At 43.0% G+C, this 26400-nt stretch overlaps 1 protein-coding gene across 3 annotated transcripts in view; it reads left to right on the top strand.

The window, feature by feature from the left end:
• The window catches only part of col4a2 (collagen, type IV, alpha 2), a 49031-nt gene that overhangs the window by 11660 nt on the left and 10971 nt on the right, over positions 1–26400 (top strand). For 2 of the 3 annotated variants that reach the window (XM_084023411.1, XM_084023412.1), the window contains exons 4-29: positions 4353–4433; positions 19910–20044; positions 20134–20178; positions 20269–20385; positions 20479–20547; positions 20651–20686; positions 20797–20850; positions 20939–20974; positions 21101–21142; positions 21855–21917; positions 22033–22077; positions 22199–22246; positions 22338–22373; positions 22468–22512; positions 22792–22849; positions 23271–23387; positions 23718–23867; positions 24061–24132; positions 24232–24383; positions 24461–24533; positions 24639–24745; positions 24865–25048; positions 25459–25503; positions 25789–25863; positions 25956–26054; positions 26142–26363. In XM_084023411.1, the coding sequence (XP_083879537.1) occupies positions 4353–4433; positions 19910–20044; positions 20134–20178; positions 20269–20385; positions 20479–20547; positions 20651–20686; positions 20797–20850; positions 20939–20974; positions 21101–21142; positions 21855–21917; positions 22033–22077; positions 22199–22246; positions 22338–22373; positions 22468–22512; positions 22792–22849; positions 23271–23387; positions 23718–23867; positions 24061–24132; positions 24232–24383; positions 24461–24533; positions 24639–24745; positions 24865–25048; positions 25459–25503; positions 25789–25863; positions 25956–26054; positions 26142–26363 (2206 nt within the window). The remainder of the gene's footprint in view (positions 1–4352; positions 4434–19909; positions 20045–20133; positions 20179–20268; positions 20386–20478; positions 20548–20650; positions 20687–20796; positions 20851–20938; positions 20975–21100; positions 21143–21854; positions 21918–22032; positions 22078–22198; positions 22247–22337; positions 22374–22467; positions 22513–22791; positions 22850–23270; positions 23388–23717; positions 23868–24060; positions 24133–24231; positions 24384–24460; positions 24534–24638; positions 24746–24864; positions 25049–25458; positions 25504–25788; positions 25864–25955; positions 26055–26141; positions 26364–26400) is intronic. The other variant, XM_084023413.1, reaches the window with a different exon arrangement.

Raw genomic sequence — 26400 nt, 5'->3', positions numbered from 1 at the left:
TCCATTTATGAGCTGCTTTATCCGAGCTTTTAGAGATTGTTTTCAATTCTGTCTCTCTTGGTGGCGTTTCTTTCAACCGTGTGAGGATTAAGGGTCGATTTTGTCCAATTATCGTAGTTGTCCCTATGCCAGTTCCTGATTGCTCTGGAATACCATAAATCCTCCCATGATCCCTCTGTTTTCACCCTCTTCAATTTAGCCGACTCGGCCGGAACCAAAAGTTGCCTTCTTACTTCCAAGTCCCTGTAAATCTGACATTATTTTGTGCATCTGTGTTTATAAAGTGCCTTCAGTTTGTTTTGTCTGCATTGTTCCTTCTGTCCATCTGTTGTCATTGTTTCTTCTGTCCGTGCGTTATCATCATCCTGTTCTCCTGGCTGAGACGCTGTGTTGACTTTGGCTGCTTTTGAGATTGACGGGAAGTGTTGGGAAGTGGTTATGTCTGTGGTCATGTCTGTGGTTATGTCCGCGGTAAACCTACTTTACACATTAGATGGAAAAGCCCAAGACCCTATGGTGACTCATGCTGACCACAGACACTCCACACAAATCAACCATCACCATCTCTGCATGTTCTGTGTGACGGTGGAAGACTGGAAACAAACTATTAGTCAATTCATCACATTAAATTTTGGTATGGTTCAATCATAAAAACATGAATACAATTGAATGCCATTAAACTGCAGTTAAACTGTATTTCACCACACCATATGATATTGTATATTGTATTCTTTGTTGCAGCTGAATTAAGAGGAACAAGGAAAATGTGTCCAACTGACACTGTCTCAAATTGGGACCCCTACTTAAATATAGTATTGTTAGGGTTCTTTATGAGGAAAAAACATGAACCAGAACTCACTGCATCACCTGACCACTACATAAGTCTATCTTATAGCATTAATAGCAATAATGTCTCGGCAGCAGGGGGAAAAAAGTGAGCGTGAGAAAAAGTGTGGTTGCCCCAGCTGGTTTTATTTCACTGACTGTACATTGAAGAGCTTTTGGAGCGAGGCACCGGCGCTGCCGTAAAGAACAGGGAGGCAACAAAAACAACATTCCTCTTTAAGAGGGGCATTAATCTGACCACTTGAGAGACCTTGAACTCTTGCAAGAACTCAAGGTTACCTTCACAGAGCATTTTGATGGTGTGTAATTAGTTATTAAAGGGAACACTGATAGCGGCAGGTAGATGGAAAATATGGAGAAATATTCCATGTGCTTTGCAATTTATCATACAAATATTAACTCACTGACTATTTTATAGGCGGATCCTTGTATGTATTTATTAAATGTTTATATAGGGGAAGGCAGAATGGATCGCCTGAACTCTTAAGAGAGAGAGCAAGTGTTTGAGTGTTTCTTGAAGTAGATTTCATCCTGACATCCCTTAATTGTTTTTCACGCTAAAACAAATGTTGGTTCTTGTAGCCCTGCTTGTAGGGATGGATAAATAGGTAAACACACTCCAGACACACTTCAAAATTTGGGAAATATGATTTGTCTTCGCTCGGGAGACACCATGTTGGCTCGAAGAGGAAAACTTTCTAATATATCTTCCGTGGCACTTTTTCATTCGCGTTTGACTTTTCGTGTGTGGTCTGAGCGGGGAATACACATTCACAGATTAATTTATATATGACGAGAGCTGGGTGTTCTTCGTGAAAAGCATGTTTACGCGTACGCACGTGATTGCAGTTTTGAAGTAGAGCAGATGACTGCGGTGGATTCCCCAGATCACGGACGGTAGTTCACAGCACATAAAGGATGATCAACACTGGGGAGGCATACTGTAAACCAGACCTGGTTCATGACCATTGTTTCATGTCATATACACCGTTGTCTGACAGTTCTCATAACAACAACATTTTTTCTTTCTCACTTCTACTCTGGAAACCTTTCTGGAATGTTCTTAATTTAAAAGCGGGAGACACTGCAGGATGACATCAGCTCATTTGACGCCTAACAATGTATGTTCTGAATCTTTGGCTCACAAATAAAATGTTGAGTCTGATTCTCACTCTAGATTTACATAGGCGTAGGATTTATGGAAGTAGTGTGCCGGGATGTTAGGTGGTCTGGATTTATATGTCTCTCTTCTCGTATTATTGTGCAGCATTTTGGAAACTAATGGGTCTGTACTTCTTGACCTACTTTCACGACATCCTGTTTCGTTTTAAACACCACAAAAGAAGCTTCTTGGTAACAGACTGAGATCCATGATTCAGGATGACAAAACTGTCAAATAAATGACTTAAGTAATTAGTTGCAATCTGCATCAGTCCATATAACATTGAGCTAACCCGATTCGTTTGTTTGAACACACTGGACCAAAGGCAACAACGTATTTTCCATGTGATAGAGATGAATGATCTTTTTGGCAGCAAGTTTTTAAACTTCATCAATTTCTTAAACACTTGTTACGAACATTTAATCTAAATATTTCATTTTAATGTGGCAGAATATAGTTGTCCTCTTTCGAACTTTGTTGCACTGATCTAAATAAACGCTGCAAAACATTACCACCCAAGGTGCAGTGTTTATGAAAAAGGTGATTTTGACAAAGAGTAGGTCATTGTGAGGGTGGGTTGGAGAAAACAGGATACCGTAGCACAATCCTATTGTCCTCCGCCGAAACAGCCAACAGCTATTTTGAGTCTGTAAACTGTAACGTTTAATAAGTGCATAGCTCCACAATGTGTAATTGCCTTTATGGGAGCCATTCCTTTGTGCGTCTGTCCGGAGATGACGCAGTCTGTGTTTCTGACTTCCATCTCAGTGTGGAGAAAGGGCATGCCGTGACTCTGTTGCAGCCTTATTGGGATATAAAAAATAAAGAGGTATTCCCCCTGATGAGGAGGCGTGCATTTGCTTCTGCCCTCGTTCACCTTATCAGTTGAAAATGAAGGATCCGAGTAAAGGACGCTGTTTGAGGACAGAGTGAGTCTGCCACCATAGTATGCAGGCAGTGGTTTGAAAGGGACCACTCAGATCTGCTGGTAGTTAACCAAGAAATGCAGCATTTTGCATTCCATGAGGGAGGGGGAGAGGGTCTTTTTGTGGTGGAGATAGGGGATCATTAAAGGACGACGTAAAAGAAGGTCTTTGTGTGTGAAGACAGTCTCAATGTGGCCATTGTGAGAGAGACCATTGGGATCTGCTGTCAAATTGAGGAGGGAGAATTTTTCTGATTCTTTCTTGCTGCTTTGTTGCCACTGTGGGCATAAAGTGGCCGTTTTGGATTCTTCAACAAAGGGAGAGGGGGGGGCATTGAGGCATTTGCTATGGTATGGCTGTGTAGGTGGAGCACGTAGGCGGACACAAGAGAGATACGTCATCATCGTGGATACGTGGAGCCTCTCTGCATGTCGGCAAAGATTCACTCATACATGTTCACTGAAAGACGACGGAAGGGCCTTTAACCCAATTCCCTAAACGTTGGAAATTTGGAGTGAATACACGCTTTCTGCAGTTTGTTTCCCCTTGGGCGCAAGGGTGAAAAGTTCGATGGCACATTTTAATTCATGCAAAAGCTCCATTCGCAGTCGGCGCTGGAGGGTCTGAACAGTCAGCGATTAACAAACAGATGTTTTAAAAGAACATTTGAATCATTGATTTGTTTCAGCAATCAATCGTTGCACGAGATTCGAAAAGGCAAACTTGGATTTTGCATGCGATTTTTATTTGAAACTTCACATGACAACACATGAAGTCCTCCGAGACGCCATTCTGTCTTAATTAACGATTCCGGCTGTGTCAGATAGCCCAGGGTCTCGACACCTCTGACCCGTGGGTTAGGAAACCCGTTTTGCGTGACCGCTGTCTTTGATCGCGTCGTGTCCACACTGGCGGGCTGTCTGCGCTTGTGTCATGCCGAGCACAGATCGGCCTGTGATGGTGGGTGGTTTTGTTGGTATGCAGACATCTGAAGACAAATTGTCCATGCCAGTGACCGGACCCAGCCTATTTGATAAATAGATATTTCACGGACATCCATTATGTCTGGACGTCCGTCATGAGTCATTTGAGCCACATTGAAAACATCCCCTCTGCATACCACACCAACATACACAACGGTGCAGACACAACCTCCACAGGCTTCCACGCATAAACAACAAGTGTATTCACAAACCTCAGAGTACACAAACACAGCCGCTCACGTCAGGCCGACGCTACACAACGGTTACCACACACCGTGGCCCATCTAATGCACAAGGAAGGAAGCAAGCTTCAGCACACATGTCTCTACGGTGTTTATGTAAATGAAGTGGACGGCAAAATGTTGCAATTTCCTGCATATGTGACATCTAATAGCCCAACTCTAACCCTCCTGTTGCCTGTTTTGTGTCTGACAGGGTGGGAAGAAGCACAGTGGCCCCTGTGGAGGAAGAGACTGCAGCGGAGGCTGTAAATGTTTCCCAGAGAAGGGTGCCAGGGTAAGTCCCGTACTGTAACTACTTCAATGCCCCTCTCTCTTTCTGCAGCCCGACCTCATGTTTCAACCCAACAGGGCCCTGATCACATGATGTTTTCTAAATGCCTATGCAAATTGTATCTTTAATCATTTGGTTGCTGATAGTGCACAACTTACTACGTTTTACACACCTCGATATTTAAGAAAACACAGTATTTTATGTTTTCAAAATGGCTCCACATCCAAAGGTCAGCAAATTCCATCAAAAGACTGAAACCAAAACTTGCAAGTACTGTCTGTGTTGCTGTTAATACTCTGAAATGCAGCAAGTGTTTATAAATCCATGGCTGAAAATAGTCCCCAACAAATTTATTTTCTGTGTAATGTTTGCTAAAAACCTCAGCCCCCAGCTGATTTAGGGAAATGATGGAGCCTTTTCTTCCAAAAACAAAACGATATGTTTGTGGAACACATTCTCAGTCCCAACTTGTTACTTTAAATACTGACAATACTGGCCCTAAGCCTCAAACAATGACGCACTTGATACATCTCTAGTGTCAGTTTAGACATGTGAGGACAGCGTATATCAGTAAGTATGGAAGTTAATAAACAAAAGTAAGGTAAAATGGATCAACATTGACTATTTGATTGGTTACACATGGGAACCAATGGGGCTGGGGCCACAGACTGTGGGGCAAAATATTGCACTTTTATTTATTTTATTTATACCCTTCATTACCTCAGATTAACTACCAACAAAGTTCATAACAGTTTAATTTGTTATCATGGCCTCAAGCTTTCTTGTAGGAAATGAAAGTATCCCAACGATGTATACGTTGTACATATGTGTGCTCATGTGAATGTTATGAGTCTCTCATGGGCAATCAGCCATATGGAAGACTGTGCTGCTGAAACTCATTAGTTAGAAATACTTGTCACACGTCCGTACAGTTTAAGTGATGAAATCCACACCATTAGCCTCCATGTGAGCGGAGGTCGGAGTGGAAGGGGTGTCTGGAGTGTGGGAGACCCATTAGGGAGATGAATGAAAGACAGAAAGGAGATAGAGCGATCCGGGGTTTGACCGAAGACTCGAGAGGCAGACGTAGACTAAACATATTGAGATAACAAGCTCCGAGTGAGCGACTGGGGTTCTGCGTGACTAAAAGCTGCTTTATGCTTCAGACACGTGCTGACTGGCGATTCCACATATGTAAAGATTAGTCACTTTCAGAATCATATTGCCAACGGCTACTCTCCTGTTGTCCACAAGGGTTTAGGAGTCAAAGCAATATGGACAGAAAGGTTGGTTTAGCTTCTACAGGCTTGTAGGGGAGCACCACCAAAATCTAAAGTCATCATGAGTCAATTAACTAGTCCCAGTCCTGTGTCTTGTACGCTTGTTTAGTAATATATAAAGTTATATGAGACTGGTTCTATAAAACAGTCTCACAGAAAATGTTTTAAAAAGCTCATCACATATATTTGTAAGTTATGGTTTTAGTTGTGCTACTCTGTACGTTTCAAAGATAAACTTTCCCGAACACAGAAAGGAAGGCCAGTTTCCTTTGTTGCTCCTATCTCTTAATAGAGAGCTTAAAGGAGTGATAAATGTCTCAGTGGGATGTGTTAAACTCTAGAACTGAATGGACTCTTAGAAAACTCCCCGTCTAGCTGTAAAGAGCAGCTCCTCAGAGAGGCGATCTTAAAAAAAAAATACAGAGGTGAAGAAAGGAATGGCCCAGCAACTGTAGTTTGGCATGCACTGAGTATTTGGCGGAGCGATTTACAACAGGGGTCACCTTTGACCTGCGCGCTCTCTGTGGATACAGGAAACCCTGTCAGGAGGCATAGAGAGGAAGTTCCCCATCTGAAGGATGCAAATGTCTGATGACAGAATCAGCACACCACCTTTCTCTTCCTCCTGCCCCTTCTCTCTCACCGCTTGTCTGTGTCAGCCGGATATGAAGGAAAGGAATCCGGTCAGTCAGTGGCCAAGTGTTAATAACGGTGATAAAGTTGAACTGTGAAAACATTTCTCATGCACACTGATTTGGCTCTCGAACCATTTTTAACGGAAAGATTCGATTTTAATTTCCAAGAAGCCAGACTTTATAAATTCTCCTTTGTTGTGGTTAAGCTGTTAAGTCTTTACCAATAACGGATTCAACTAAAACGTCCTCCCCCATATGTGTTACCCAACTGATGTTGTGGAAACCAAGATGGATTCTCACAGATGTGTTCATCCCTCTGGTGTCACTAGCTTTACGTCTATCTTGATTCCGTCCAAATCTTTCCCTCGAGGAGGGTTATGGCGATGAACGCTACGCTGGATGGGTCAAACTGATCCTTCGCAGCTGTCGGGATTGGCTGAGACGTGACGCAGCTGTGGCGATTAGGTGATGGATGTTAATGGGTAAATGGAGGCTGTATGTCGACATCTTGGTGTGGCTACTCTATGTGCTAGTAGGCTTAGCTCCGTGGAACATTTCAGCATTTTTTTCCACCTATTGTTGCGTTTTTTTTTTTTGGCCCGCAATTTTGTTGTTTTGGGTCACTCACTCTTCAGTGGGAATTTTGTCCGCAGCTGTTTTCCGCAAACAAACCTCTAAAAACCCAACACTATATAGCAGAAAGACACAGTTAGCGACTAGCTAGTGAATTAGCAACTATAGAGCCAGATTTTACCCTCAGGAGTTGGTGGAGACCAAAACAGAGCTTAAAGGAGAGTGATTATTGACCATACCTTCATTAGGTGAGTCCAATGTTGCTCTGTGTCTGGCAATAATTTGCTAATACTGTCGCCATGACAACTTAGAAATGCGATAACATGTCAATATTGTGTTTCTTGATCGTTGTGCTGCCCAAATAAAAAATGCGATGCAGGTTTAAAAAATAAATACCGAAATGTTCATTCAACACGAACAACACATGATGTGAGCGATGCAAAAGAAATAAGAGGGTCATGTGAGGTACTTCATGAATAAATGCTGGAATTCCCATGCTACATTTTTATGTATGTTTGAGAAAGCCGGACAGTTGAGCGTGAAAATGGGTATAAATCCGGACGGAGACGAGACAGCGTGAGAGCGAGTGAAAGAATGAAATAGATTGTTTGGCGGGGGAGTGAATATTAATTTCATGGGTTTTCTGCTTCTGGTGGAGAGCAGAGATTTGGCAGGCCGACTCTCCAGCCTCACCACCCACTCCCCTGGCAGAGAGCGCTTCACAGGCAGGAAATATATCGTGTTCCCCACAACACACTTCCAAAATTCCTCATTGTTCGTTTGCCTTATTAGTGGATTGTGCTCCTGAGATGGGTCATAAAAAGCAACCTTAAAAAAGGAGTAACGAGAAAATAAATAAGGCACATAAAAATAAAGGGATAAGAATCCCAAATCCCGTAAGCCACAGTAGGTGGTGTTATAAAACAAAGTGGTTATAGTCTCTTAAGCACTGCACACGCTGTCTGTTTTTGTGGGAACAAGATCGCCAGTGTGTTTTGCTGCAGCTATAAATGGCTGAGATCTCCGTGTTCCATGAAAACAAGTCCATATACCTTACATTCTGTATCCGGACTGACATGGGCTTTTTACGTCACGAGACGGAAAGGAATGCTGTCGGTTCGGAAAAGATCAAAGACCCCTTTGAGTATATTTTGACCAAAGGGTGGAAGCCCTGTATTGATGGATTTCTGGTTCTGGGTTTGTTTGGAGGATCTTGACCTCTAGGCCGTGATGATATTTCACAACTCCTCAGCATATAAAATATATTTAAAGCTAAACAGAAAACTCACAAATCCATGACATGCATGGTGACTAAAAAGAATGTCTTTCTTAGTCCAACTTGCAGGTGCACATTCTTCATCTGCCAGTAGTGATGTGTGCATGCAAAGCAAACATTTTGACTTTTATGTGTATAAAATAAACTCCTTTGAACTTAAATCAGGTCGAACTCCTCTGATTTCAGCTGCACATCCATCAGTAACTTTGATCAAACAGGACTTTTTTTTTAATAGAAACAACTTGTCCGTCAGTAGAGGAGGAGAGATGAGTAAAGTGAACAGATTCACTGGCACTGACAGCATGCCGGTTTGAATTAGGGGCCACTTATCAGCCGAAGACATGATGCACAATGACAGCGTTCATTCCGTGAGCCCGTCGATCTAAACCTGCGATCGGGAGCCTCATCCATCCTTGTATTCCCGCTCCCCTGACCCTCACCATGACAGGCCCTATTAGTAGGAACTACCAACTGTCGAGTAGCGATGAAAAAATGTGTGTGTGTGTGAGTGGAAGAGAGGGGAGGGAAGCAAAAACCTGCTGCTATCACTAAAACTCTTGGACGGGGAGGATTTTCTGTTGCTGAGATTGTTGGAAAGAGGAATTCAGTGGGGATCACAGGCTGGCTTTGTCCTGTGTGATAATTAAAGCTGGAGTGTGGGACTTTTACATATAAACGAGCGTCTGTTACATTCAAGCACTTGGCAAACAAGTTCACACAGCGCTGTTTAAGCCTCCCGCCACCAGGGAAAGCTCTCTATTTCCCAGTGTATGGGAGTCGTGGCGTCTCCGCCGCATACCTCGATATGTATGGAAGTTGTTGTGAACACATCTGCAAACAGTTACATCCAAAAGACGTTAAATGCATCATACGTCGTCACATCGTACTATTAAAAACGTGCCTCTCCTCTCCGGTTTAATGGGCAAAAGAAGGAGAGGGGACAGAGAGAGAGAGCAGCAGTGGTCGAGCGAGCTAGAGAGTAAATGAGGAGAGGGACCAGCTTTGGTGAGAACAAAGATGTGAATCGCAAGGATCTAATAAAAAATGCACATTATAATTTTTTCCACGCTATTATTGTTCCCTGGTGGCGTTCTAAAGCAGAAATAAACACGTCCACACCTCCTCACAAACCTATACGCTTCATTGTTTTCCCCTTTAGCTCTGTTTTGGTCTCCACCAACTCCTGAGAAAATGTTCTGGCTCTTTAGCTGCTAAATTCTTAAGTTGCTTATTTTGTCTGTCTGACGTTTAGTTTTGGGAAAATAGCAGTCTGGAATCAACATTGATGATATGATGGAATTTCATTAAAACAGTGTTCGGTGCTTCAAAAAGGCAGGAATATACAGTGCACCTCTCAGACACAAGAATATCCCCCATGATTTATTCAATGAACATCACAAGATCACTTCATATTTAAGTGCTCTTCTCTTTTTTTTGGTTTCTGTCAAAGCCGAGTTTGACCCGCCATACGGCACCCGGCTGTATTTAAGAGAGGCTCACTCTCACATTTTAAGAGAATGAGTGCCGTTTCAGGAACAAGAGGACTGTTGTCGGCGGGGACAAAGGGGCATCTCTTTTTAAGACACACACACACACACACACACACACACACACACACACACACACACACACACTATTACACACAGTATACACGTTCGTGTATAGGGGAACACACCAAAATGGGTATATAATTTTACTAAAGATGTAGTAATTATACTGCTGTCATGAAAGCGATTATTGAGCCTTGTCTTAACTCCTCCCCCAAACAACAATTCTCCAATCATAGCTTAGCAACCGTAACTATGCTGCGCTGTTTTGGTTTATTTAAAAATATACTTTAGAAAAATATCTAAATATCTAAATGTATTAATGTCTGCAAAATTCAACATTGATACTAACAGGAAAATCCCCCTGCAACTGATTGGTTGGTCCCAAAACCATGTGACCAGCAACAGGATGTCATTTCTCTCAGTAGTGGCCATTTTGAATATATTCAGTTCAGTTCCTATTTTGATAATATTTTATCCGTAATAACGCTTCGTCAAGGAGTTTATTAAATGAGAGAAATATCAATTGATTATTTGTACATACTTGTGATTTTGTCGTTATATAGTTCCGAATGTCATTCAATGACCTCAATGTTTTCGTCATGAACTTATCCATCAAACAGCGGGAAAGGATTACACTTTGCTACTGACTATACAGTCAGTCAACAGTCCAGTGTGTGTGCGACCTTGTGTGTATTAACTCGGTAGACACTGGCCTTATGTTACCACCTGTGACCTGCCTCTGTTATCATCATGGCGTGGATGTAACGAGGACACGGTGAGTACAATATGCCTCAGATATCATGTTTCATGTTGTGACTGGGAGATTGTTTCCCCACTTGAGCCCAGATCAGTGAGAAATATGGCAATGTGATGGCCTTTAACAAGCCCAATCATTCCCTGTAGACACTTTCCGTTACCAGCTCCATCCATTTCCCTCTGCGTCTCATTGAAAAACACGAACTGACGCACATCATTTATTCCACGTCAAACAAATCTGTCGACCGTATTTCTCACAGTACAAAAGTTGGATAAATAAGGTGTTAACACACACATTTGATTTGTTAGACAGCAGCCAGGGAACATTACGGTTGACCAAGTGGGTCCTCGGAGCCGTAGGAAAAAATGTGACCAATGTTGTGGGTCACCACAGCAACACCATGTGTTCCCCATCAGGCCTTGTTGTGAAACCTACATCGGGGGCCGGCTGCAGAGGGAACAGTTAGATCTCCTCTAAATCCTCTCATCTTTACTCCACTTTTCTGCAAAAAAAAGCTTCTTTCTCAGGGACTGAGTTTCTCATGACAATGTTGCAATTATGTAGTTTTGGGAAATGCTGTGTAATGTGTGATAAAAGGTTTCCCACGGACATGGTCGTCGTGAATACTATCCTCTGCACCCTACTGAAACTAGGAATATAAACTTGATGTAATTTACTTGTATACCCAAGATAGTCATACATACATATATATATATATATATATATATATATATATATATATATATATATATATATATATATATATATATATATATATAGTTAACCATGTACATACATGGACCTTTCAAACTCTCCAGGGGTGCGTGTTATAGCTAGAATGGCTGTGGGTGTTGCATCCACATGTGGGAAAATTAAAAACTTTTCCAGGCTGGCAAGATGGGACTGTGGGCTGGGCAGCTGGATGGGTCAGAGGCCAGAACGGGACCTTGAGGATTACATGGGTATTCCTGACGCTAATGTGATTGGCTGCAGTCCATTTCAATTAGAGCCAAGATCACAGCTGGGTATCTCACTATACATCACATTTTCCTTGTTTGTTGCCATCGTGTTGCGTTGTTTTATTTGTTTTGTATATAACATGTACATAAATATATTGATGGCTGTAGCGATTATTTACATTATCTTTTAATCTATTTATCAATTTTAAGACTTGAAATCTTTACTTTGTATCCAGTGCTAAGTAAATGTTGGCATACTACCACACTAAGATGGTGAACATTACCCGCTAAACATGACCCTGCCATTTAGAGCATGCTGATGCATTTACCCAAAGTACCACCATGATTTCAGTCTCATAGAGTCCAAATGGCCTCAGCCTTGTTTCGATTAATCAACGAATGATTTAGTCTGTAAAAATGTCCCAAAATACTGAAAAATACCCAATTTTTAAGAGCCCAAATTGACCGTAATCAGTATTACCTGTTTTGTACAAATAACACTCAATGATACAAAGAGATGCATTTTTATATCATACAAATTGGACAAATTCTGGTTTCATTGAATGCGCTGCATTTTTTTTTCACGCCAAACCCAGCAAAATGATCAATAAAAAAGAAAGAAAAAGTAAATCTAGAACATCTTTCTCACACTTCATCATAGACCCTGCGGCCTCTCAAACAGTTACCCTCCAAGTCTATCTGCATACCTCCGTGCCCCCGGGTGTGATGTCAGAGAACAGCTTTGTCGAGGAAATTGAGTTCTCCTTGGTGGACTTTTATAAACAGGAGGTCTCCCTGGGAGATCCACTGTATGGAAGCAGTAATAGCATTATAATCGCAGTGATAAATGGAACAGTGGGATCGTAGAGGCAACGCACCTATGATGGACTTTATTCCACGCAGACGTGCGCTCAGACACATGCAGACACATGATCCAGGCACACAGGTGGCTGGTCTCAGAGGTGAGGGCAACACCTCATTCTAGACCGGCCATTTCTGACTCTTTCTCACACACACACACACACACACACACACACACGGGCTGCAGCTGTGTCCTGTTTAGACACATGTGCTTGGACCACAGACTTGAGACGTCTCATTCCTCTAACGTGAGGCAATAGCACAGGTGTCGGGCCCCAAAGACCCCTGGGATGTAGCTGACGGTCCAAGCTGTTCTGTTCTCAGCCCGGAATCCCCCCATTGAGTCTTCACCCCCACCCCCGAGTCTTCATCTCCTCCCCTCCCTTGAGTCTTCATCTTCAACATCTCATCATTAGCAGCCCTCTCTCTCTCTCTCTCTGGTCTGGATGCTGTCAGATTTCTGGCACATGCGTCCGTGCACGTGCTCGGTGAGAGTGCCGCATGTATATGCAGAAATTAGCTCAGCGTCTAAACACATTAATTCTAATATAAACTGGTCCTAATGCAGCCAAGCCACTCCGTGCCGAACGGCTAAACAAAGAGCGGCAGAGAAACAACACAAGTGACCAGAAATGACCGATGCTCGTCTGCATGTCATCTGTCTTCATCCCTCTACTTCACCTCGCTCGTCTTTGCACATGAGAACATTTCACGCCGATGAGTCAGAGGAACTTGTAGTCGTAGCACCAAATGATGAAGGTTCAAATGGTATTTTCACAAATCTGGCTGGAGGTTTTCCACTTTCTCACAGATGATTCTTCATTAAATGCTGCTTATAAGTCACTGCTCCACCTTGTCACTGTTTCTGTAACTCTCAGCGTATCACTTTACGTCAGCTCGGATCCAACACGGTCTTCAAGGATTTCCAGAAGGAGGACATTTTCTCCCGACTGGGAAAGCAGACCTCCCTGATTGGAGGAGGAGATCTAAACACACTCTAATAGATATCTAAACATCATCTACAGATGTTTATTATTTCTGCCTGAGTCCTCCTCAGGGCATCCAGATGAGGACCCTCCTTGTCCCCCAAGCAGAGCCCATGAAGCTTCTCTCCCCCCCCCCCCCCCCCCCCTCCAGGGAAGCTGAGCCCCAAATAACCCCTTTGGGCATCAAGTCAAAGGGGATGCGGATCTTCAGGAAATGAGTCCAAGAAAAATGAATCCAAGAAAAACACATGAACTGGGTCGCAGAGCAGTGGGACAGAATTCACCAAAGTGTCTGAGCCCGAATCAGGAGGCAGAGAGAGGGACGATTGTATTAACCTTCCTGGCCTCTTTTCCTCCTTTGTTTCGTTCATTGCTTTCCTTTCTTCTTTCCTTCCTTCCTCTCCTATCTTCTTCCCTGACACATTTTTCTTTCCTTCATTCCTTTTTATCCTTACGTCCTGTCTTAAAGTTTTCTTTAAATTCTCTCGTTCTCTTGCTTTTCCCTCTGTCTCGTATGCAGGAAGCACATCAGTTCAGAACTGCTGGTCAGCTGCTGATATCCTGTGAATAAAGATGTCAGTCACTTCAAACAAAGTGCTTTGACGAAACACTTTCTTGTTTAAGATTCTTTTAAATGCAAATCCGTTTATTCAAATATCACATCTCATCAGTCTCTATGACAGCAGGCTTTTCCCCCATCGCAGACACGAAACACTTGTTCGGATGACGTCTCGTACTAACGAGTTAGTTTCCAGCATACCTCGACATCACATATTGCAAACCCTCGTTAGGCAGCTCACAGAGACACTCACCATGATGTTACGGTTTACATGAGTGAGTGTTGTGTGAAAGTAAGTGCAACCACTCCGGTCTGCACATTCTTCTGTGGGAATGTGGAGCTGTCAGCGGCATGTCCCACAATGATGACATCAGAGGACTATCTTCTGAAGAGATGCAGGATATGCAAGCATTCGAAGACATATTGTCTCCATAACAGTAAATGTAGAGTTGAATATCAAGAAATATAAAAAAGAGACAGAGAACTGATGGAACCACAGTTTATATGTGAGTAAAAAGTTTATAAAATAGCTTACCGGTATTTACATGCACTTGCATTGCTTTTCCTGAGCCACCAGGTTCATGTTATCTGTTTTTTGTGATTTTTCACATCTCTGTTGACCCGTTCAATCAGTAACTCTTTCCATTTCTTGTGTAGAAAAATTTCAAAATGTCCCAGTTTTTCCAGACAGACAGATGGAATAACAGAGGGAGCTTCCGGCCGGTTGTTTATTGATTTATTTTATTCCTCTCTGAGGTCAGAGGTCTGCGCACTGGGCTGCGTGTTCCCATCCCGTTCTTAGCGGGTTGTTCCCATAGCGTCCACCCCAGGGGACAGTCTGGGTCCAGATAAAAATTTATGGTGTCAGATGGGGGGACTTTTAATAGGTCTGTCATTTAGGAATGAGAAACGCAAACACACCCACGTACACGTAGGGAGAGGACAGGGAGAGATTATGGTTACTGTATGTTATATGTGAAGAGGAGGGGATTTCTCAGAGATTTGCTTATATAGGTCACACAGCATGAAGGCACTTAGTTTACAGAAGTAATGCAGTGATGTGGAAATGTACGTACGTCAACTTAGAAATCCAATATAAACTGAAAAAATATGTTTATACATATTCATCCCAGATTCATGAATATTTAAAGGACAAACTCAATCTAAGATTTTCAGCTGCTGTTCTGCTGCTCTTTAAAGGGGGAGTTCACCCAAATTCCAAAGAAAAGAATAATGGGAGCAAGAAATGCTGTCACACCTGCATCTCTAGATCTTGAGGGCCTATAGTTGGTAAAGAAGACTCCTTCTTCTACTCGGCAGCACAAAACATCCAAATGAATTGTTTGATTTAGATGTCACTTGTCAGGTTTAACTGGAGGAGACTGTCTCAAAATCCTCCTCACATCTGCAAACGATGGACCTGGGACATCTGGTTATCTATATGACGGTCATGATGTATGAAAGATGGGGTTCATACTTGGAACAGACTAAAACATGTATTATATGGAGAAGAAAATATTCAAAGCATCATCAGTTTCTAGGATCCTATGTTTACCTTGTTTCTGCTGTTTGTCTGTTATTTTTTCTACCTTGTTGCAAACATAGTGAGGGATTTGTTTCACTGTCTTAACCTCTATTGCTGCTTTGTAGTTTTTGGGAATTGTCCGTAGACTCAACTTCTAGGTGTCTTGGCTTCATAACATCCTGAGGTTCCTGCTGAATTTCACCAAGCTGTATTCCCTTTATCTAGTAAGCCGTCATGTTATTTCAGTCTGTTTTATTTCCTCCTGACTCACACCTCTTGTTAACCTGTCTGTCAGTTTTTAGTCCCTCTAATTTATTTATCTGACAGTTTCCCTGCTGTCTAGGGCGGAGACCTTAAATATATATTATAAAGGGAAGCGACTACTATCATTTTAACCATAAAATACATCCATAAAAGCCAATCAACTTCCAGTACTGTATAACTTTGAATAACTCACGATCATCAGTATGAAAAATGCTCAACTTGCTACGACTGGATCTCATGGCCTCACACAGACACCCAGATCTATCCTCACCCTCTCATATTAACACACAGACAGGCTTGCTTTGGTGTTTTTCAGTTGGAAAACTTGCTTCTCTTATATTAGGTCTGCAGCTCACCATTACTTTGTTGTTTTTTTGGCAATTATTTTCTATTAATGATGAATAGTTTGGTCTATGAAATGTCAGGAAATAGTGACAATGAAATCCAACAAATCCTCCCAACTGAGAAGATGGAACTTTATTTGTTGAGGTTTTCCTTCCAAATTGAAGACAGACGATGTCTTATGCAGACTGTAAAGCCCCCTGAGACCAATTTGCATTTTTTTGGGAGGGGGGGGTGACCATATACTGTACACTAAATGAAATTGACCAGCCTATCTATAACTCCTGGAGATTATTACCCTCTCGCCTGTTTCATTTCCTTCTCCTTCCCCCTGTGACTTCCACGGATTCCTCTGCTGATTGATGGCTCGTCGTATCCCATCATGAAGCTCACGAGACATGAAGGTATGACATGAGCCGTCTGTAGGCAGAAGGGAACAGACAGAGGGCAGCTTGCATGTGTCTCCATGAGCTTCATAATCTGGTGAAGTCATGACCGGCGTTCAAAGACAGAGAGGAACTAAACAGACATGCATGTGTGTGTTTAGTGAATCCAAGACATTTCTGTTTGAAGAGCGCTCAACTTCCTCTGATCTACATGTCAGGTCTTCTGTTTACACGGGTTCACAAGTTTACCACGCCACGCCGCTGAAGATGCTTTATCCTTCTTTCTAATGTTAATTAACCAGCCTTGACATTCGCTCAACCTGAACCTTCTGGAGTTTCTTCCATTTAGCGTCTAGATGGCAACGTATGCTGATTTGTAGGCTTGCATGTGGTCACTCTTCCACCCAGCAGAGACAGGAAGCGAAAGGGCAAGAAAGAAAAAGGAGGGTATGAAGAGATGCAAAAGGATGTGAGAGCACTGGAGAGTTGGAGAGAGATGAGGGGAGGAAATGCTGGATGGAAGTGGTCTGAGCAGATAAGAATGGGGAGTGTGGAGGCATGAAGGAAGTGAAGCTGTGGAGGACTGGTAATTAAAGACTCGGGAGGACTGGAGGGAGATTTAGCTCAGGAGAGGAGAGAGGTGAAGGGAAATGATGAACACCCAGAGTTATAATGGAACAGTACAGCGTGCTGCTGTCGGGTCAGGTCGGTTTGATTCAGATGTTCTCAGAGGCTCAGAATAGTTCTTACAGTTCTTACAGTTCTTACAGGACAATGTGTAAAGGCAGCAAAAAAAACAATCGAGTTAAACTTTTATTACGTACAATCTGATGCAATCCAATACAACAGCTCAGCCATAAATTCTACCTAAAGAGATCAAATATTCCCTTAAATACGGGAAACAAAGTTACGATGAGGGACTCATTATGTTGGTAATGTATATCTAGCTAAACCGTTTCCTGCTGACACTGTATTTTTGAGTGTTAACAGTCGATGCAGCATTTGTAGCTGTTGGTATTGTAACACACACACACATGCACACACACACACAAGTATGCATTTAAAAACATCTCCCCCGTTATCAGCTAAGAAAGCAGACTGGTATTTATCAGCTCTCTGTTTAAGCCTTGCAGAAAGATAAAGACCAGTGCACATAGTGAACATGCAAGTACTCTAGACAAGGATCTCTTATGCACTAGCATTCTTATACACACACACACACACACACACACACACACACACACACACACACACACACACACACACACACACCCTCTGTCACTGTATATTTATACTTATCCCTCCATGTGAATTATAGCAAATTATTTCTTCGTCAGAACCATTTCTCTTTAGAAAATTAGGCTTGATTAATTGAATGATTTAAGTGTGATGATATTGGTAGAGCTCACCTTACTTCATGTCCCCTGATGGCCTCTTTTCCACCATAACAATAAAGGATATGAATTCCATAGCAAAGGAAATAGATGACAGTTTATTTCCAGATCTGAATTTGTAAAAAATATATACATAATCTTAACAAGTGCAAATGATTTAATCGAACTATGATGTTAATATTTGTTTTAATCACTACATGCATGTTTTTTTTCAGTTAGGTGCCAATATTAGAAGTTAGACACCGTGATTTATCATCAATCATATGACTGCGTATTGAAGAAAAGTCAGCATGGTGATAACATCGCCGACTGACCGATCCCTGCATCCCTCTAGCAGTTTACATCTGTGAACGTAAAATAAAATTGGCAGCACACACTGTATAACTCAGCGCCCGTTATTCATGCCAGGTTTGAGTTGTTTTGACAGGACCGTTGTCTCTATAGGCAACAGCTGCTGGGTCATGATTGAAGACAAAACACAAAAATCTCCCGTTTCAAAAAGCCAACCTTAGACAAAGCTATTTTCCGCACGCACGCCCACGCGGGCTGCACGTACGAATGCACGCGCATCAACGCTACGCTACGTTCGAAGGCTTTATCTCTCCCGATCTGCATCTGATCTGTCTGTGAGCTTGTTTGAATTGTTGTCTGACATTGTTTAGGCTCCCTGCAGTTTTATTAATTTAGTTCGAGACCCTTGGCTCTAGTTTCATTCAACAAGGCGCAGTGTGTGTGTGTGTGTGTGTGTGTGTGTGTGTGTGTGCGTGTGTGTGTGTGTGTGTGTGTAATGGTTCTCACAGGAACGCTGTCAGGCCCCCCCAAACCTCAGGGGTCATCACTCGCTGACCCCACAAACTCCCAAACCACGCAAACACGCCCGATTCCCATGGTATCTTTGGCCTCGACACTTGTAAAAGTGCCGTCCTCGTGTTATTCTGTCTCTCCTCTGTCCATTTCCCCAGAGCAGTAAAAGACACCCACAACACTGAGATACTGTCCCTGTCTGTGTTTGGGGCACCTGTTTGATATTGAAGCTCGTTGCCCTGGTGAAGCGGGCAAAGAGAGGACACATACTTAACTGCCGAGTCTGCAGACACATCCTCACTCTATCTATTTATTAGAAGATAAAATCATATATTTAAAAATGAGGTGTGGTTTGGAGAACAGAAGCATTCTTCCGCCACCGTCAGACTTTCCCTCCTTCCCATCGGCGCCCCTGTCTTCTCTCTTTCATCACTCTGAGCATCATAATCAAATTGTTATATTTAGCTTTCAGATTAGGCGGCTGTCTGCAGTTTCAAACAGTCAGCAGTCAAAATCCTCTTTAAGCTTTGCCTTCCGAGCTTGCTTGGCCAATATGAGGGTCCATTTTTTCCAATAAGGAGATTTGAGTCTGGCTTTTTATCGACCTTAACGTAATGTCTTCACTGCTCTATTTGAAAGAATGCTGGAAATATATTTCAGCACGCAGTTTTTTAAACTGGATCTACTATCCAGGTTGATTCTAAAACAAGAGGATATGAAGTAAATGGAGTTTACAAATCTCTGCATTATTTCTGTCCCTTAAACTTAGAAAATAAGTAAAAAGATCTGTAATGTAAAACTGTATTTTGCCCGCTTGTATGTATTTAGTTGTATTGTATTTCATCCATCAGCTGAAAAGTGGACATTTACTCCGTATGACCACAAGATGGGGGTAGAGAGCATGAGTGAGTGCTGAAGGAGAGGATTTTATTAGAAAAAGAAAATGGTGTTTGTCTCCCTCTTGTGGTGCAATATGAAAATACAAGCAAAAAAGTAATATATAGGAAGGAATTAGGGTACAAATGTGAAAAATATGTTCAATTAACCAATAGAATGGTTTGCATTTCTCTGATTCTTTGGTTGGGTTGATTACACATTTTTAACAGGTAGGTTTACTTTTTTGTTACACATATCACCAATGTCAGCCCGGCTTTGGTTAAACTCCTAACACCAATGACATTAATGATAAATAGAAATCAATAGATAATTAATTCAGCTGAATTATACTACACACTCTAAGCCAATGTTCAGCTGACAGTTTATTTATTGCATTGCATCCTGGAAATGAAGCAGATCCACTCATTTTTTTTTTACCTCTCCGATATCAGGGTCACCCTGGGCCTCTTGGTCCTCAGGGCCACAAAGGGCCATCAGGAAGACCAGGTGATCAAGGCATCCAAGGACCAAAGGGGCAGAAAGGCCACTTTGGCCGTGGTGGTGTCATAGGTCCTAAAGGAAATGTGGTAAAATATCCATCTCTATTTCATCTAATTGTTAAAAAGCACAACACTCCTGTCTGTCCTCTTGTTTAATGTGTGATTCTGCTCTGCAGGGAATGACCGGAGTTCCTGGGTTTGCTGGAAATGATGGCATTCCGGTGAGTCTATCCAGCCGTGTGGGTGAATGCCAGAGAAGCTCACTGTATTGATTCTGACTTATCAGTTGTGAATTGACGTTTGCTCCGCAGGGCCACCCAGGACAGGCTGGGCCCAGGGGGAAGCCAGGTGCAGACGGCTGTAACGGGACACAGGGAGAGTCGGGGTTGCTGGGGCAACCTGGCTATGATGGTCAACCCGGTTTTCCTGTAAGCGCAACTCCAAACCTGGATAGCGATTTATAAACGACATAGTTTTTGATTCCCTGTAAGTGACCATTGTCTTTTGTCCTCATTCCTCAGGGAAGCGCAGGCTGGAAGGGACAGAAGGGAGACACTCTGGAGTTGAGTGTGTACATGGAGCGCTTCAGGGTGAGGAAGAGGAGTGACCACCACACCTGACTTTTGTTCTGAAGACAGCCTGATTCACATCGCTGTTAATTAACCTCATGAATCTCTGACCGTCTCTCCGCAGGGAGATCCAGGCACGCCAGGGTTCAGCGGAATACTTGTAAGACACATTATTCATATTATTCAGTGAAGATCCTGGAGACGCAATCACATATAATGTTGTCAGAACCAACATTTTCTCATGTTCTGCCTTTGTGTGATTTTTGTCAGGGGCCTTCAGGAAACCCAGGATGGCAGGGTAACAGAGGCATACCGGGACCAAAGGTGTGTGTGTGTGTGTGTGTGTGTGTTTGAAGATCCTTCTATAATGATGAGACGTGCTCATTGGGATCCTGTTTGTGTCTTCTTGTAGGGTCCTCAAGGTCCTCCAGGTCGCCGTGGACCAAAGGTAAGACAACAATAATATATTTATTGTAGTATAATTTGATGCAAGAATACTGCATGAAATGTTAGCAAACAGGAATTTTAATTTTATGAATGCAGCTTCAAGTGATTTTTTTGTGTTTCTGGGCAGGGCTCTATGGCCACAGTGCTGAAGGGCCTCAGAGGAGATCAAGTGAGTCGACATGTTTGTCAAATCCACTGCTAATATCTATCAGTCAAGTCTGCTTGAATTGTAAAGCAAAGGCTATGACAACAACATGGTTTGCTGTCACTGCAGGGAAAAGTCATCTGATCCACTTCAGTTTAACTTCAACGGTTGTATTTTCCCAAATAATGATACACATAGTAGTAGTAGCGACCCTGAATACAGGATAAGCAGTAGACGATGGATGGATGGATAAAAGTTTTCCATTGTGAAATAATTGGTAGCTTGAAAACGCCTCTATTCTGTTACATTTCAGACGAAAATATTACACTATTTAATCCACTGCATTTTTCTGAGAGCTCACCTTCTTCAGATTTAGATTTTTATTTTAAAAAGATGACAAACTCAGAAAAATACAATCTTGAAGATAAAAATGAGAGATTTACAACCATTTCTGCTTGTTGTAAATAACAAATAACAGTGTCTACACGTCACAGATATCTATTGAATCTGTTCCTCTCATCGTCTCACATGGTTTCATTTAAATAACTGATTTTTTTTTTGCATAACAAGTACTTTTTCTTTGATACTTAAATAATATTTTGGCCTCGTACTTCTGTAATTTTACCTTTAATTGGATTTGATTGCAGGCCTTTCACGTGAAATTGAGTATTTTGTAACTGTGGTTATGATTGGTTTCTCTCACTGACTTGTGCTGCATTTCCTACTTTGACCACAGGGGGACATCGGACCGCCAGGGCCGCAGGGAAACTCCACTCATCAGCAAATTCAGCCAACATCGGTGTGTAGATGTTCATCTTTATTCATATACTGATATTTATCATTATGCTGCTGTGATGTTGAAAGATGGTCATTGACGCACGCTCTAATAATATCCTCCTCTTTCGTTATTTTAGGGTCCTTATGGAGACAAAGGTCTGAAAGGAGAAATAGGAGAACGGGTGTGTGATCACTCATATATAATACATATATATATATATATGGACACATATTAACATTAACCACCTCAGCATGTCAATTCCTCCACTCATCTTTTCTTACGATATGATTGACTCATTGAAGGCTGACAACAAAGGAGAAACCGGCGTGATGGGATTCCCCGGACCACGGGTGAGCACAGGCTCCATTTCTACACGTTTCATCCACAAACTGGCCTCTTAACATTTGTTAAATTCACATTGTGCTGTCGATGCCATCCTAGGGTACAGCTGGTGCAGACGGGCGTCCCGGGCTGAGGGTATGCATATGCGAACCATGTGGGGTGTTGCATCATCCTTGTGTCAACAAAATGAAATGTCCTTTTAAAACTTAATTCGGCGACTCTGTTTCAGGGGGATTCCGGCGAACCAGGACCAAGTGGCAGAGATGGTTTTAAAGTGAGAAGTCATTTCTGCACCCAGACGATTACATAGTCAATAACTGTGTCTTCACTCCTTCCTCTTTTTGTTATTATCTGCATTAAAACATCTTGTCTCTGAGTGGACGGATCTGAAATGAAAAGGAAAATGAGAACACAGAGTACAACCACAGGATATGTGTGACAGTCATCCCCATGCCATGTGTACACATCCAGCATGTGATCTCATTCATTCATATGACAAGTGAAACTGCAGCCACAGAATACTGAGAGGCTGACGTTAGGTTTTGTGTTTCAGGGCGAGAGAGGCGAGCCAGGAGAAGTGATTTCATCATCGTGGTCCTGGTTTCCAGCAAGTGAGTTGATCGATGCCAGAGAAATAGCGTGAAATAATCAGCCACGAGAGGAAAAGTGTGAAGATGAAACTCACGGCCTGACATGTGCTGACATGCGCTACGAGGAAATTAGATGAAGTGAAACCCAGTGAGGAAATAAGGGACATTACTGAACTCTGACAAACCACAGAAACTTGTGAAACAGTGATGCGTTGAAGCTCGAGCATGTGTGTCATTTGGATTTCAAAACAATTGTGGCAATGAAGAAGAGAAATCTAATGTGTTGTTAATGATTATTATTTGTATCTACTTGAAAAGAGGATACAAGACAGAATTCTGTTACAGAGCTATATATAACACATGATTAAAGCGGTTACAATTAGTGCCTTGTATGAGAATTAATTATGCTAATAATTATTTTTTGTTGTTTTACTTTGATAAGTTGGTACTTCCGGTCCTGCTGGTGAGCCGGGTCCACTGGGAGATAGGGGTCCTGTCGGAGACCAAGGCCCCCCCGGACCCCCAGGACGTCCCGCATCGGAATCACAACAGCAACTAGGTCTGTAGACCGCAGTACAGAGAGATTCATCCACATACTACATACAAGTAGCCTATAAGAGACTTGCAATGGTCGAACTCTGAGGTTCTCTTCATTTATCATCATAGATATAATATTTTGGTGTATATATATATATATATATATATATATATATATATATATATATATATATAAAATCTAGTCTTTATAATGTGACTTCACAAAAGGAGTATGTGTTGAAATAAATGCATCAGTTTTTTTACAAAACATTTCGGGTTTCCTCCAAAATAACTACGGCAGTACGGTGGTTTTATAGAAATGTTCCTGTTAATCTCCTTTTGTATCTCTCAGTTTTGGATGCCATGGGGCCATTTGGTAAAAAGGGGGAGCCAGGAGAGAAGGGCCAAATAGGGGAACCAGGACGCCCTGCAGACTTTGCAGGAGCCTCAGGCTCCAAGGGGCGCGCAGGGGCCAGAGGCCCTCCAGGACCCAAGGGAACATGTGAGTGAGTGAGTGAGTGAGTGAGTGAGTGAGTGAGTGAGTGAGTGAGTGAGTGAGTGAGTGAGTGAGTGAATAAGTGAGTGAGTGAGTGAGAGAGTGAATAAGTGAGTGAGTGAGTGAGTGAGTGAGTCTATAAATATGTCTCTACCTTTTACTGTATTTCTATTTTGCCTCTATTTCTATTGGTCTCTAGGGGCTGAATTCGCCAAGGGGGCTCCTGGTGGGAGAGGAAGGCCCGGCAACGCAGGCTTTAAAGGCGTGAAAGGTGCTGTAGTGAAAGAACTGAAAGAATCACTTAAATGAATAATATACTTAGAAATGCACGATGGTGCTGACCTGTGGGTGCAACGCTGTGTGCATTTAGGTGACCATGGGGCGTGTGAATGCAGCATTGTGCACTCTGCGCCGGGATCACGTGGCCCTGCTGGTGACCGTGGCGACGCAGGGATGACGGGGGAGTTTGGTCTGGAGGGTGATTTAGGAGAGCCAGGTCCCCAGGGAGACGACGGATTCCCCGTAAGGATAACTGAGTCTCCATTTGTTCTTTTCTGTTTGTCCTTCTCTGTTTCCTCACACCTGTCTGTGTCTCACAGGGGTCTCCTGGGCTCAACGGTCTGCAGGGCCACAAAGGTCGAAAAGGGGACCCGACTGTGGCCACACAGAAAGGTGCCGTGTGTTATTTCAGATCAGCGCCTGTGTACACGTGGGCCACAAACAGGCATCAACCCACTGTGTGTGCATACTGATCGTATGTGTATGTGATCACTACAGGATATCCTGGAGATGCAGGGGATCCCGGGCGAGACGGTGTGCCAGGGGCGTCGGGCGTTCCAGGCCGAAATGGTTTGCCTGGTGCCCCTGGGAGTCAAGGTCTTCCTGTGAGTCCTCCAGTCATATTGGGAGTTTCATATGAGGGCCTTCTCTCTTTACGTTCATTCATGACAAAGTATCCTGCAGTAGATGAACTGTTTCCTGTCCTGCTGTCTGATGCCAACAGGGAGAAGGTCCCAGAGGACAAGTGGGAGATAAAGGGTTCCCAGGTCGTCCTGGTCGACCCGGTGCAGCTGGGCTTAGTGGCACAGACGGTACTGTCCTTGGGGGGCACAAAGGTCAACGTGGTTTACCTGGTGATGACGGCATCAAAGGCTATGATGGAGTTGCAGGAACACCTGGCCGCCCAGGTGAGAGAAGACTGACTGCCTCCTTTAGTTATTATGGTTTTTCATATTTCGCCTTCAATGCTTTACAGTGATTCGACCTGTTTTAACTCTAATATTTCATTTTTTATTTTATTTTTTTACCTCGCCTCTCTTCAAATGCAAACGCAGCGAAACGGGAATGAACATTAATAGCTTGTCATCAAAAAAGGAGGAAGCATGACGATTACATTTTGCCATTTTATTAACTTTTCTTTCTTTGCCCTCCTGTTGTCGCCTCGATGCAGGAGCTGCATCCCTCAAACCAGCTGCAGCGACGCTGGTTTGAGATAATGCTTGTGCTTTTGAGTAACTCCTGTTCCGAATGCCTCTCTCTCTCTCCCTCTCTCTCCCTCTCTCTCTCTTTTTCATTCTCTCTCATTTCATACTGAAAGGCGGCTGTAGTCCGACAGGCGACGGAGGGCAGGTGGATGTAACAGGTAGCTGGTATAATGAAGTTTTCACCTTATTGCTCCCTTTGCAACAACTCCGTTGTGCTTTTGCTCCTGGATTATTTGGCTCGTGTGCATGACAATTCTTGAGTTGTTTAAAATTTGAGATTTAACGTACTGAGATACCAGCTAATGTAATGACATGTTGGGAAAAACACTCCACGCTGGGCAGCGGACAAAAAAATCACTTCCACCATATTATTCCTTTACACAAAAACAGTTTAAACTTAACATATAACAATGATGTTGCCCTAAAGTTTATTCTACTCTCAGGTCCTTGCGATGCTGTTCCAGGAGCTCCAGGGCTGCCTGGACCTCCAGGACCCACTGGATTTCCAGGTTTCCCAGGTAACATAATAATACCTAGTGCTGAATTTTGCCTGCAGTGTTCCTGCCTTGAGTCAATGTTGATGCCATGTTTGTATTTCGGGAACCAACAGGTCCTCTGGGTCAAAAAGGACCAGAAGGTCCACGGGGAGAACTTGGAGACAAAGGAGAAACAGGAGATCAAGGCAGAGGTGGCCGTCCTGGACCACCAGGTAGGGAGTGATAGGAAAACTTGGCAGTAGACAGAAAGTCATCTGATCTTTGATGTGTCTATAACGTTAATACTTGGTCCAATACAGGTTTTGTCGGGCCCCGTGGAGACTTCGGGCTTCCTGGCAACACAGGTTCAGTAGGAGCCCCTGGTGTGCATGGTGTTCCGGGCCGGTACGGAGCACAAGGCGAGAAGGGTGTTCACGGAGAGGTCTTTGGCGCATCGCAAGGATCCCCTGGTGACGAAGGGCTGCCTGGGCTTCAAGGAGATCAGGGGCAGACCGGTGATCCAGGAGTGTTCGGACACTCAGGTTAGCCCCTTGTCACTTACGTATATTCAAACCTCAC

This window comes from Eutrigla gurnardus (assembly GCF_963514095.1).
Source record: "Eutrigla gurnardus genome assembly, chromosome: 12".
Lineage (NCBI taxonomy): Eukaryota > Metazoa > Chordata > Actinopteri > Perciformes > Triglidae > Eutrigla > Eutrigla gurnardus.
The sequence above is the reverse complement of the archived record's forward strand: the minus strand, read 5'-3'. Positions and strand labels throughout refer to the sequence as shown.